General features: G+C 36.1%; 1 protein-coding gene across 2 annotated transcripts in view; it reads right to left on the bottom strand.

Annotated features, from left to right (window-relative positions):
- Positions 1-14,682, bottom strand: part of ARPP21 (cAMP-regulated phosphoprotein, 21kDa) — a 153,444-nt gene that overhangs the window by 75,673 nt on the left and 63,089 nt on the right. For both annotated transcript variants that reach the window (XM_012653138.1, XM_012653139.1), the window contains 3 exons: positions 8,267-8,375; positions 6,281-6,382; positions 82-119 (listed from right to left, as the gene is read on the bottom strand). In XM_012653138.1, coding sequence (XP_012508592.1) covers positions 82-119; positions 6,281-6,382; positions 8,267-8,375 — 249 coding nt within the window. The remainder of the gene's footprint in view (positions 1-81; positions 120-6,280; positions 6,383-8,266; positions 8,376-14,682) is intronic.

Here is a 14,682-nt window from a genome sequence, read left to right as displayed (position 1 = left end):
TATGGGATATTTATGAATATACACAACACACATGACAGACTTTGTTCCTCTAAAGACATAAAAAAGTAAATTTAATTTTACCTGTTTTCCACAAAAAGGCTTTCCTGGGAGCAAACTGACTGAAAAATAAAAAAAGGCATTGTATCAGACGTTCTGGAAATGCTGAGGGATCCCAAATCCTTGCCTGATTTTAAAATTACTTTTCCCTTCCTAGGGAAAAAGTATTAAGAAATATATATGCAAAAGATGGAAATAAAAAGGGAAAAAAATAGGTTGGCATTAGAAGAATAAACAATTCTCATGCAGCATTGGGTACATTTCCATCAGGATATCTCCAGTTTTCAAACAGATTTAGCCCGTTCTGCATAGAGGTCAGAAGAAGAGAAACGAAACTGCTGGAGAAGTGTGTGGCCATCGGATTCTGAGCTCGTGGTTTCCTCTGGAGCTGCGGAGGTGCAGCCACCAACGAAAGCCAAGGGAAAGTGTTCAAATTAGGGCAGAACACGCAAACTTGGCATGATCCACCTAAGGATGGGAGAGCTGTAAAGCCACAATCCTACAATTATTACCTGGTAACGATAAACTGTCATGAAAGAAAGAGATTGACTGTAAGACTCTCAAAATTGAAGAAATGCCATCAATCATTAATTTAAGTAAAAGGGGAGGGAAGAAGACAAGTGAGGATGAAATGAAGCTAATTAGAAAAAAATATCAAGCATCATCTAATATTTCTCAGTTTTGCACCCAGAAAACCAATGATTTTCTTCTTAGCTTCCATTCACCTAGCATTTAGCATTCATTTCTTTCCTATCTTGTGGTTAAGACACAATGGAGGGAAGATGAAATTCCATTACTATTACATGCTGAGGAAAGGTGGATGAAATTAAATTTAAACCAACAGAAAAAGAGAAGTCTGGACAAAATACGGTGCTGTGGTCCTGTAATAGGGTGCCTGTGTTTACTAAGGAACACAAAATCATTTCCAAAGTACTAAGTTTCTAAATATAAATAACATACACCATATTATATGTGTAGAATTTTCTCGATGATGAATAAGTGACTTGTTAAAGGGATAAATAGAGAATTAACAGGTCCATTTTTGGATAAAACTAAAGAAATAATAATGACCTTTTTAATAACTAATTCTTGAATTAAAATATGCTACTAATGTACCCACTGCTCAGAGAGCCAAGCGTCATATGGTTTTCTTTTTCCACTTTGCTAGAGAAACCATTTCCTTCCACTAAGTCAGAGGACTAGATTTAGACATGGTGTTTTCTTCAGTGGTCTGGGCATTTCAGTGAAGGTTTCTCCATAATAGTTTTGTTTTAACCTTCTGCATTTGGCATGTATCCTGAATTTCAAGTGTGCAATAACCTTATTTAAGAAAAATAAAAAATAGCCAATTAAAGGACAAATTTTTTTAGAAAATATCTTTTTTTAACTTGACATTTATATCTAGAAAGAGAAACAAATACAAATGATGTGCTATTGACATCCTAGGAAGATCTCTTTAGAGTAAACTAAGTATTCTACCCTTTTTATTTCCTTTAGTTTGGTTTTACTACTGGCTGGAGTCATATAATGGTATGTGAAAGACAGTGAGGTTGTCTCAGATATACCTTATGAGCTCAATACTTTGCTGCTTCTCAGCTCTTGTAGTTGGAAAGAGGTCAATCAAGTTTATAATGTTCTGTCTGGGTATTGGAGCTATTGAGACTCTACTTTGAAGTAGCTGATCAAAGACACAGTGATCTTTTCAGATTCCTTAATCTAATAGCATTTGGGGGAAAGTTAAGCAGCCCAATCTCTTTGAACCAAAAAGTAAGACACCAGCAAGTCAAAGATATCTTTCTCAAAAACGTATTTCAAGAATATTTTTCTGATTTTTTTGAAAGGTCCTAAAAAATTATCTTGTCAGCCCCCCACCGCCACATTTTCATAAATAAGACTGAGACAGTTATGGGCTGTGATTTAGTAGCTGATAAAAATAATTTTTTTTTAAAAAGTAGTATTCATAACTTGCAAATTATAATAGCAGAGAAAGATAAAATTGTCATGGTAATTAAGTGCAGCATTCAAAGCTGTCACTTACATACATTCTCAGATATAAAAGGCTTGCTTTTTTTAAAAAAGGAGAAAAATGATTTTGCCTAATGGGTTACAGAGTTCTCACCCACATCCCACGCCCAACTCCAGTGACACTGCACGCCCTTATCATCTGTTTTCACTGCAGAGGAATCCCAGCACTTGCTGGGAGGACCACAGATGAACTTCTCCCTGGATCCCTATTTATACATAAACAATCTTCAGAAATAACCCTCCAGGTAAAACATACCTTCTCAAATATATTGCTTTTTCAACTTAACCTTCTCAAAGGTAGCTATGTTGCATAGAATTAAGCAAAAAATAATCTTAAACCCTTGTCAAAGGAAAAGAGTTACTTTCAAATATTACTGACTACAAAAAATATTTATTTTTTGAAAACTAAATTCCTGTGTGCTTTAACTTACAACTGTTTAGTTCTTAAATAATAAATAAATTCATCTTATGCCAAGATACCAAAATTCTCAAACTATATTTGAAAATTATTTTCTAGAAAATCCCCAAAGCAATCCACATAATTTGATTGTGTGCCTGCATACAAAAGCATACACACACACACACATACACACACATACACCTTAGACACCAAGGTACATTTAGAAAATATTCAAGAATATTTCTAATTTTAAAATAAATTTGACTTTTGCTGAAGTGTAAATATCAGGAAGTATTTCTGAACTCTTTTTGTTACTTCAAGTAGCAAAAAATATATACACACTTAATCAATATTTGAACCTGTTTAAATAAGTCCGTTACTTAAATAATAATTGCCAAGGAAAGCTGTTTTGCTAATTCAGTTTTTAAATTATGCAGAAACTAAATTAAAGACCAGCTAAGAAAAAGATTAGACTTCTGTAACATTTCCTTATGCTGGATTCTTTGTATTTGTTTTATAATTGACTTAATATATGTAATTATCACCTTAGGAAAGAATGATCATGTGCCTCAAGAATTTGGGGATGATCATTTGGGGAACTGGAGGTGCACAGATGAAAATCACCTAAAGTGTACTGTATTGGTAAGGAAGATTTGTTATTATATGTACTCAGGAAAGTTCATTTTGCTATGTTATGTCTGTGAGAGTTTGTGTCAATAGGCAAATAGTAATATCCTGTCAATACAGGGCTTCCCACAATGATCCCTGCCTACTGATATTCACAACCTCGTGTGGTACCTCCCACATCATACAAGGTCAGACTGTGTGTCCAATATAGCAGAAGGGAAGATATGCCATTTCCAAAATTAGGTTTTAAAAGATGGTGGCTTTCATCTTTGGCTTTCTCTTGATTTCTCTTTTGGGTAACTGCCTCCAGGGGAAGACAGTTGCCATGCCAAGAAGACACCCAACAGTCTATAGAGAAGTCTATAAGGAACTGAGATCACATGGTAAGGAAGCTAGTTGTCATGTCAAGAAGAGTCCCAACAACTAACAATCTATAGAGAAGCCCACAAAGTAAGGAAGTGAGATCTCCAGCCTATAGCCAGTGAAGAATTGAGGCCTGCCAATAATCACATGAGTGAGTATGGGAGCTGATAACCACTTGATCAAGCCTTCAGATAATTGTAGCCCCAGTTAACAGATTAACTACAACCTCCTGAGAGACGCTGAGCTTGGTCCACCCAGCTATGCCATGCCCAAACTCCTGACACATGAAAATTGTGAGATAATAAGGATTTTCTGTTTATTTGTTTTAAGTTGCCAAATTTGGGGATAATTTGTTATACAGCAATACATAGCTAATACACAGAGAATGCCAGTATTATGACTGCATGTCTCTAGGAGAACTATAGGGCTAGAGAAAAAGATACTGGACACTTTTTTCACTAAGAAAGTAGCTCTTAGTATTTTAAAGGTTAGGGAAACTTAAAAGAATATGATAAGCAATAATAAGCAATAGAGACCTTTTCCTTAGAAAAATGTACACATGTTCATGAACATAATTTATAAATGACATCAGGGGTTTCATTTAATCCTGGAAGTTATTCTATGAGTATAGTCTGGCTACAGGACGCCAATTTAAAACCCTGCCTTAGGATATCAAGTTAAAAGTAGTGCTAGAAACAGGCTCCTACCCCACTCAAATTAGTAAAGCCAGAAGTGTTGGCCACTAGAGAGCCTACCAAAGGAGCTCACACCTCCCTTGCTACAGAGAAAAGAAGGCACAGCATTTGAAAGAAGATTGCCAAATGATTTCATGGAATAGAAAGGCTATCACAATAGCTTCATGTTTAAGCTTTCTTACATTTGTCTGCTTTTACTTTTTTAAAAATGTTAATACAGCATGTAGGTGTAGAGGCTTCAAATAGGAATGCTTGCCTCAACTTTTTAATCTAGGACCCAGATCCCTAGCTGTCAATCGCTTTAACTGGGTGGTAGGGAAATACACTGTGTGAGAAAAATCAGTGCCGGCCCTTCGACCTCTCAGGTATGGACATGAGAATTGGTAAATGAAATAAGCAGCACACGTGCCATCTTCATCACAGGCAGGCATCAGTGACAGACTTTCTGTCACCTAGCTCTCAAGTGTTAAACAATGCGGCACAACTTTTTAAAAAAAGAAATAATGTGGCCTGTGCATTACCTGTGTGATTAGTATTTGTTTTTCAACACAACAACTCATTTATAAAGTACTTGACTTGTCAGAGCCAGAGTGTGAGGGAAAGTATGTGTAAGTGTGTGCGTGTGTGCGTGTGTTTGTGTGTATACATGAGGCCAAGGGAGGGAAAAAGGGAGAAACAAGAATACAATATAATATATACTAGCTTTCAGATATAAACTAGCTTTCAGATATAAACTAGCTTTCAGAAAACATTTCTCACCATGAAGGTCCCCGACAGGAACACACTGCCCGCACGCCCACTGCAGGCATCCTTATCCCACCGGGACTGGGAGAGATTCTCTTACCACTTCATTCTTGTGTTCCGCAAACACAATTAAAGGCCCACATGTGCCAGGCTGTGTTTTGCGCCATCAGAAATTCTGATTATAAAAAATGTCTAAGTAACCCACACATATGCAGAATCTTCTAGAATTGCATTCAGATCTCCAACTATGAAGACCTCCATCTCCCTCTCTCACACTCTCCTGATTTCAGAACTCTAGGCCAGATTATTCAGTCGTCAAAATTCTATTTTAGTATGTTCAAGAAAGGTGGCAGGTGGGTGGGGTGGGGGAGTGCAAGTGTGAAAGAAGTGTGGTGTCGGAGGAAGTTGCACCTCCCCTGCAGCTTAATATTAAAGCTGGAGGATCAGAGAAACTAGCTTTGGCCTGAAACCTCCAAGGACAACAGTCTTACTCCATGCTAAGCACTGAAGCCTACATCTCTGGGCTGGATTTGTGTAGCCTCCAGGAACACATCACAGGAGGAGGTCAGATGCGCCGCCTGATTTAGCAAAGCTGGAAGTGTTAGCCACAGAAGGCTCTCACCACGGAGCTCATGCTTCTACTTCTGCATAGGGAAGAACCCACAGCGTTCCAGGAGGCTGCCAGATGATCTCATAGAGTGATGGCACCACAGCAATTGCTTGCCCTTTTAACTTCCTTGCATTGAAATCCAGCCTTTATTTATTTTCTCACCTTTTAATTTTTTATTTAATTTAATTGAATTTTATCTTGGCCATAGTGGGTAGAGTATAAAAACTCCCAACCGAATTTTCTTTGATTCGATCTGAAATTGAGGGGTGAATGAGTATTATTACCTAACTTTACTATAATGAAATGTCTGTATTTGCTAAGAACCCAGAGAATACACTCTGCACGTGTGCATGTGTGTGGGATCAACAGATTCTCTCTTCTTTGCAATTCTTTCATCTGAACAATGTTGGAATCAAAAAGGATACAACCCCAGGTAATCTGCTGGCTAATGTGGACAGGAAGGCATTTCTTCCTATCTGACCACCTCTCTCTGTATTTAAGGTCTATTTTACTGACTAAAATTATACCTCTATATGTCCCCACCGATTATATCCTAGGAATACACCCAAACCCTTGCCTAGTTTTCCATTGCTTCCCTGAACCAGGTCCTCTTCCAACAACATCTCTAGTTTGCTGCAGTTCGATTTGTTCCCTGGCTCCAGCCGTCTTACTGCCTGCCAGCTCACCGTCTGGGGAATGAGGCTGCCTTACTGCTGATGGAAGGACCGCACTAAAGAGGCAATTAAAACAACTACTCACATCGTGTGCAAATATTCTCTCCCTCACTCTCTGATATTCCTCTTCTCTCTCTTCAATTGATTTACTTCGTCTGTCATCTCTAAATGGATGCATTCTGTTTTGCTGAACAGAAAAAAGAAATCAGGAGGGTTATCTAAGTTGGGTTGTTAGAAAACTGCAGTTAAGCAACTGTCAGGTGAGAATAATAAATGTTCATTTAAATAAATGGAGCCTGAAAAGTCCTCACTCTCTCCGGTCCCTATGGGGGCTGTGTTACAGTATATGTACTGCGTGTGCACGTGACATGCGATGACGGCTGGTGTTTGCTGCTCCTGCTTGCTTCCTCACTGGATGAAAGTGGCACAGGTGTTTCCAAAATGAACACACCTGAATGTGCCTCAAAGTGTCCAGCCAGTTCAGGTATAAAGTGGCTCACCAGTGATGGACTCTGTCTCTCCTGCTTACCAGGGTGGTTTTGACTCCCCAGAAGGAGGCAGAATGCTGGTGGAAAGAAAAGGAAGTGGCTGGTTCAAGACACTTGAGGGAAGAAACAGCTTTGAAAACTTGGGGATTGGAGAAAGAACAAGTGAGCAAAGAAAGTAATGGATAGAAGGAAGATGTGACACTGTTTCTCTGCCTCATAATTCGTGTTTTTTATTCACTCAATGACTGATCATGTGAACTGTATCTGGCATAGAAAGCATAATCTCAAGCTTATAAGCTAAATTTTGAAAACCTGTTTGTTGATAAGGACAAATCCCAAAAAACTAACAATTCAAAGAACCCAGCATGAGGACTGGTCTTTACCCTCTCATCTGACCCACTTCCTGCATCTCAACCACCCTCCCGTCTTACCCTTGCCATTCCTCACAAAATGCTCTGCACTAACCGCATTCATCCATCCATTCGACAGACACCCACGAGGTGCACGACACAGGCACATGTTCACAGTCAACACGAGCCATGATGTAGCTTGGTGATGGTGGGAGGAAACGAGATACAGATGATGAACAAGTTTTTTAAAAAGTGCACCAGAGATGCACATGCTGGCTTACAGTGACTCACTGAGAGTGATTAAAATGGTAACTTGAGTGAGATGCGGATTGTCTTACCTTTAAGAATTCTAAAGCAAAGTCATTTTCAAAAAATCTATTTTGATTGTTGGAGACACAAAGTATAATTGTAATGGCATTTATATGACTTTCTACTGTTCTTATTATAATTTAAAATTTATTTTCTTCTGCCATTTGCTTAGTTTTTTTCCTAGTCATCCTGGATCCCACACCCCCCATCCAGAGAAGAGATTTAGTAAAGTCTCTTTACCCTTGTCCAGGTACCACGAATAAGGCTACTCTAGAACAACATAGTGTTTGTCACAAGCAAAATACACAAGGATAAAATTCTGCTACAGTTCATGCAAAACAAGCAGACAATTTACATGGACCATAAAACGTGGGAAGGAGAGGAGGTAGGAGACTAAAACATGAAGTCAATTCTTTTCTGTGAAGACTTATTTTAGGATAGTTGCAAAATCCACCTGTCCTCACCATAACAAGGTTTGTTCTTTACGGCTACACCGGTTGATCATCGGTCCGTACTGATAATCCAGCTCAATTTGTGCACAACTGAAGGACAAAGCTGTAGGGAGTGGAACGACTGCCATAGTTACACAGACATCTGGAAATGCGACTGACAAAGCTTTTCCCCACAGCTCGGAGCCTGTGGCATCCCAACCCCCCCAAGACATGCAGCAGGGACTGCGCCAAGCACCACCCATGCAGCCCAACACAGAGCCATTGCTAAAGCAACCAGGACATGTTTTTTTGCTACCCATTGAATGCCAAAGGGGAAGGCAAGGATGGGCAAGAAGGTTGGAGAGAGGACAGTAGTATCAGAGGAAAGGGATGGTTGGGAGGGAAGGCGGGGACAACAGAGGAACGACAAGAACATCAGTCAGCCCACCTTCAAAAACAACAATGTCAGCCACTCTCAAACTTGAGAACCAACCTGATTGTCTTCTTTATCAATACTAGAGTTATCTCGCTTCAAGATAAACCGCTTCTGGGATTCTTCACCTTTTTCATCTTTTAAATGTTCACAAAACCTTTGCTCTGGTCTGCCAGCAAAGTAAAACATATCAATAAAAAAGGTTTTTTCCCTTGTTTAAAGTTAATTCTTAGTGTTGTTTTTCCCCCACAGTGGCATTTAACTTAAAAAAGTTAATAAGTGGTTTTGATACGAGAGTTGCTGGCATTATATGGGTGGGTAATAACATGTCCCTTCACATGTGTTGTTAGAATACCTTTTGTTGTTTTGAACTCAGGGTTAAGTTTGCTGCATGCTGCTCGGAATGGCTGAAGTTAAAAAAACTTAAAAGGCCTGCACATATACAGTGTATAGAAGTCTTCTTTAATTTTGACCTCCTTTCCTCCTCCAAACAAGGTCCCACCCATATTATCAAACAAATTCACATGTTTAGAACTTGTGAGTACCACATTAATTCACCAATGTTTGGAAACTGAGAGGACATCTCCCATCTTAGCCTCCCTTTCAAGAGTCTTTTGAATCTGTGGTGAGAGAAGATCATTTAAAAATTATTTCTGTCTTTCTCCAAATGCTCTGGAATCTGGCTCTGGTAGACTCTGACATCCTTGACCACGTCTTGTAAATCAGTTCAGTAATTGGGAAAACTGGTGGCATTTAGTTTGAACAACTTAATGACTGATTAGCATGGGAAAATGCTCCAAGCAGTTGCACACTATTGATTAGTCAATTGATTTTTCTAGGTCCTCTTAATCATTTGGTATTATTAGAGGAGAGGGCTCCACTTACTTGTTAATTTCCCACGATTGTCATTGCATGCCACAGAAGTCAGTGAATGACTTGGGCTTGGGTTCATCCTCAGAGAAAGTGCCAAAATGTTTGTTCTTGGTTTAGAAACAACTGTAATGTATGACTCTCATTAAAAAGAGTCTCTGTCATGTCTTATATATTACTTCGGAAGCCTAGAAAGCTTTCTGTCCCTACTGGGTTCATTATGCCTTGAGTCCTGGGGAAGCCACTTCACAGTGTCTGTTGTTTAATGCAGGTGACCAGTAACTAAGAGAATCTCGTCATTTGCTTCCAGCTCCAAAATAAGCAAATAGCACTTTGAAAACAAAGGAGTCGTTCAAATATATAATTCAAATCTTGAGGCCTTCGTTCCTTAAACATATGTACATAAATTATAACAATATTGGTGAGCAGCCCATAGCAGAAAACTGGAATAATACCAGTTATAGTTTTGAGAGCTGTGTATAATCTTTGCAAAGTGGTATCATTATCTTATTTAATACAGTAAAAGTTTGAAGCAGCACAAGTAAATATTTTTTGTCTCTTTTAAAGACAAGAAAACCATCCCTCGGTCATTCTGTTGACTTCACATTACGGATTTGCCCACTAAGCCACAGGTGTCAAACAGCCCGATGACATCTTCACAGAGACTCAGTTCAGTTCCTCTCTGATTCCATAGCACACAGTGGGCTGGGGGCCCTCGAGCCCCAAACTAAGGAACTAAACACCTTCATTACATTATCCTGATGATCAACGGAAACATTTTCCACCAGACTTAAAATGCATTAAAATAGAACCAACAACCCGGAAGTGCCAATATGACACTTTAAAATTAGAACAGTAAAATAAATTTGCCCTTTACAACGGAGAGGCCATTTGTAGTAGAGAACTTAGGTATATTTTGGGGCAGCACAGTCACAATATACTTCAATTACTTATTGTACTGTAAGGTCTTATTATTGTGTATAGTTGCAGGTCACTGTAAATGATAACAATTCTCCAGAATTTTTTTAAGCATCCCGACATTTTCAACCAATGCTTACATTTTGTTACACATGATTTTTTCCACAGCAAGTGAAATTAAGATGTTGATTCAAATATAGATGTTGATTGTATCAATGCTAATTAGGTCTCTTCTAATAGCCCTAGGCTCTGTAGTCTGATAAGCTCTAGTGAATGAAATGATTTGCTTACTTTTAAATTTACAGATATACTCTTTGTATTTGCTTGTAATAGCCTGTAATTGTTCATTCAGAATGAGAATGTGGACTTTTTTGATTCATGAACATAAAGTGAATTTGTTTCAGTTTAACTTCTTTAAGACGAAAAGCATTAGAGTGAGATTTCGGCATACTAACTAGAACGTAAGTTTCATGTGGGTAGGGACTTCATTTTTTTTTTTTTTTTTTAATTCTTAATCCTTAGTGCCTAGAACCTTGCCTGGACATGGTAGGCATTTGAATGAATGAGTAAATTAATGAATGTATGAGTGAATGAAAATTTAGCACAGCTGTTCATAAATCACTATAATTCAGGGACAGATCAAAAAAGTCACTTAATAAGATATGAAGTCATAAATCCTATAATTATAAGACAAAACAGAAGAGAGTTTGGTTAGTGGGAATAAAAATTTAGAGCATTAGGAAGATCTTCTCTAAAAATCAGATTTATGTTTCAGTTCATATTGACCAAAATGAATCAGGTTACCAAAAAGTTTTTTAAAATCTTAAGGTATCTTGGGAAGAAAGGGAGGTGGAAATGGGAATCTCAAGTCTCTTAGTTTTGGTACTTCTAAGTTTGAAGAGTCCTTGTAGCTATAAGAGAGCTATTTAAACATTATTCTTGAAATTTTATTTCCATTTCTTAACAGTGATACTTTACTTGTTTTTCATAGTAGGATATATTTAGGAAAAAAATATATATATCCATCACACAACCAAGTAGTAATCAAAAGGCTTATTCTAATCAATAATGTAAACTTTGTTTAGAACAAGAGTATTTCCTACTCTGACATAAACTATGCAAAGTGCATTCTCAACTGTTTTCAAATATCTTGTTTAGATTTTTTCAAATACTAGAATCTAATAGTTCAAATAATTAATTCCTTCATGTTTTTCCAAAAATATTTTGAATGATCATAAAATAACCATTTGACATTTGTTTAATAATAATTAAGTAAACATAGTAACATTTTTCCAGGTTGACTTTATAGATAATTACTTATGATTCTAGAGCTAAAGAGCAATTTTTAGGTTAAACTCATGCAAACTAAATTATGTAATACCTGAAGTGCTGCAAGTGATTATTCTAAAAATTACTGGTAGTGCACTATTATATTATAGCTTTTAAAAATCCCTTTTGCAACTAATTTACCACCATAGCAATGTTATTTCTAAGCAATAAAATGAATAGAGCTAAAATAATACATAATGGATCTTTATTTAAAACGGTAATGAATTACTTTTAATGTATTAGTATGTGAATGTAACTAGGAGAAAAATTTCTCAAAGCTGCAAAAGGTCATGGTATTTATTAAATTAATGATGATCAGACTTACTACATATCTCATGTTCATGCATCATACAGGCCTAATTTTTTCTTTCCTGGTGGATTTTAGCCCATGAGGTGTTACTGCTAGTTTTCTTTATATTATCACCAAAAGAACAGAAAATAAATGTAATGCTTATTCTGGATGAAAAATAGTTTCCTCTCCTCGAGGTAAAACTATGGTTTTCCACAATTTGTAGCACATATCTACTGTGAAACTCATTGTTCACGTGTGGTGAACAGGACTGGCATTTCCAGCCAATTTCTCGGCATCTCCAGTCAAAGCCTTGAAAAGTTAGAATTAACTCCCCATTATTCCTTAATGAGATGTAGCTCATGAATTGAGAAGCAGCGTGGCTGAGTGAAGACAATTAAACTCTGTCTTCTAGTCAATCAGTTACAAATTTAGTTAGTTTTTTTCCCCCTTGAAGATTGAAATAGATGAACACTCATTATTATTATTTTTTAAAATCTTTTTTATCTTGAAATATTTTCAGTAGTTTGCCTTCACTGCCAGATTCTTGGGACAACATTTATTACTTTTTTCCAAATAGTTAAGCTTAATCCCCCCCCTTCTCCTCCACACATAAATGAAGAATTTAATTCTATTAAACATGGAGGGTCACAAAGGCAAGTCTTTAAATTTCATCCTGAGTAACTGAAAGGTGGTCAACAATATGCATAAGTATCTCAACAAAGAAAGGTTTCTGTCCACAACAGGACAAAATATTTTGCTAGTGTGAGACACTTATCAAAACTATTTTAATAGTAAGACATTAGAGAAATGTAATGGCACTCTTCCCTTAACATTTGAAATTTTCAATTAAAAATGTTTACAATATTGATGTTTTTTATTGAAAATTTAAAAAGGAAGTCCTATATTCTTCTTCTTAAATAAGTGTATTTCATGATTTCCATTATCAGTTTATCATTTTATACCACTGAATTCTCTTTTAAATGAGAACATAACTTACAAATCTAATATATACAGTGCTTAATAGTTAGCTTCCTTTATTAGCATCTTTCACACTCAACAACTTTGCAAAATTCATTTTATTCTTCTCTGTTTCTATAGCGCTGTAGATATAAGTAGGGACATGCAAACTAGCAAAAATGCTTTGACTCCCTTTAACATAAAACTATTAATGAACGATAGCAATTAAGCAGAACACTCAAAACAACATGTGCCTGTAAGACATTTCTTAAATTGGTACCACTGCTCTGGCAAACAATTTGGCTATGTGGATTAAGAGACCTAAAAATTTAAAAATATCAGACTGCCTTGACGAGGTGAGTTTATTTCTAAGAATGAATCCAAAGGAAATAGTAATAAATGAATATAGAGTTATATCATTCACAAGAGCAAAAGAGTGAAAATCTATAGTAGACTGGGTAAGTAACTTAAAGCATATAATATGTAATATGCAGATTTATAAAATAATATCCAATGATACTGACTAACAGAAAAGCAATTTATTAAAACATATATATGTTTTGAGCATATTTATGGTGAAACTATAATATATAAGGAGAATAATGTTAGCAGTTGTTATCTCTGGATTGTGAGATAATAGTCAATTTTACTTCTAACCTTTTATATATTTGTAATTTTTAAAATGAAAAAGTATTATTTTATAACAACTAAATAATGAAAGCTATTAACTTAGAAACATAGGAAATCAATTCAACAACTCCATAGTGGTTTGCATTTAATCACTGGGTAATAGACAATTAAAATATTCATGTATTTTGAATATTTAGAAAATATTTTTCCATAGCATGTATTATTTTATAATCAGCTAAAATGGGCATTTAGATATTTTGTGAAACCAATTCTCAATTTTTTTACTGCAGTGCTACTTTTAAAAATGCCACATTTAATTATGCTCCCTGCTTCTAGTCTTGGCTTATCACGTTAAGACCCTATAGTATATATAAACTCTCACCTTCTGCCCAATCACTCTATTTATTGCTATGTCATTCTTGATCTATATGCTTAGCAACAATCATTTACTAGTGATAATAACTAAACAATAGCATCCAACCTGAAGACGTATTTTCTTCTCTAAACGAGAAGACCAAATAATAATGTTATAGAAAAAAATAACAAAGAAACAAAAAATTATGAAATTTGAAAAAGAACTGGAATTAAGACCTGGAATATTAAATACTCCATTTTTAAACTTGTTATATGTTAAATGTATTGTGCATGATGTTGGCAACACCACCAAATAAGCACAAGTATCAGGTTGATCTGCTTAGCTTAACAAAAGAGGAATATTTTTTCATGTTGCCCATAAATTTAGGATTTCCACAAATGAAAAATGATGTCTGCAGTAGAAAAACTACTTACAGAAAGATAATACTTCTAAGCGATCTGTGGATGAAATATCTGTGAAATAGTGTGCACATACATTCTCAAATGTGAGGATAACATAAAATAAATGCCTAGGTCCCTGAAATGATGAAAACTTCCCCAGTTTTATCCCATGAGTGCCAAGTAAATCTATAAAAATGATTTCTATTTGAGGAAATCTTCAATTTTAGGATTAGCCTATGATTCAGATTTAGGATTAGCCACGAACAATTTTAGGCTCCTTGTATTGTCACAAACTCCAGTGGTATCTTCTAAGCAAACCTATGGACATATAATCTAGTTTTAATTCACAAATGTGATACTTGGTTCTATATACTTGATCATTCACTTCTCTCCTGGTGTTATTTTGACAGACAGCACAACACTTTGCATGTTGAATTCACTTCTTTTCACTTCCAACACCTAATCTATGATAAATGATTTTTTGTTCAGCTCCAGGGTATTAATTTCTTGCAAGTTTTCTAATCTCACGATTATCAGTGGTAATAAACTGACTAAAAAGAGGGTGAAACTATCAGTACACTTTTCTTCATGTTCTCCATCCTTCCATTTCAATGTTATAGCAGCATTGATATATCCAATGACTCAAAGTTCCACTCCCCACAAAAATGCATTTTAGTACATTACTCAATTTCTTTATATAAAATAGACATAAACTAGAATACTA

The sequence above is a fragment of the Propithecus coquereli genome, unplaced genomic scaffold (assembly GCF_000956105.1).
Source record: "Propithecus coquereli isolate 6110/MARCELLA unplaced genomic scaffold, Pcoq_1.0 Scaffold414, whole genome shotgun sequence".
In the NCBI taxonomy this organism is placed as follows: domain Eukaryota; kingdom Metazoa; phylum Chordata; class Mammalia; order Primates; family Indriidae; genus Propithecus; species Propithecus coquereli.
Note: the sequence above shows the minus strand (reverse complement) of the source record. Positions and strands in the feature narration are given on the sequence as shown.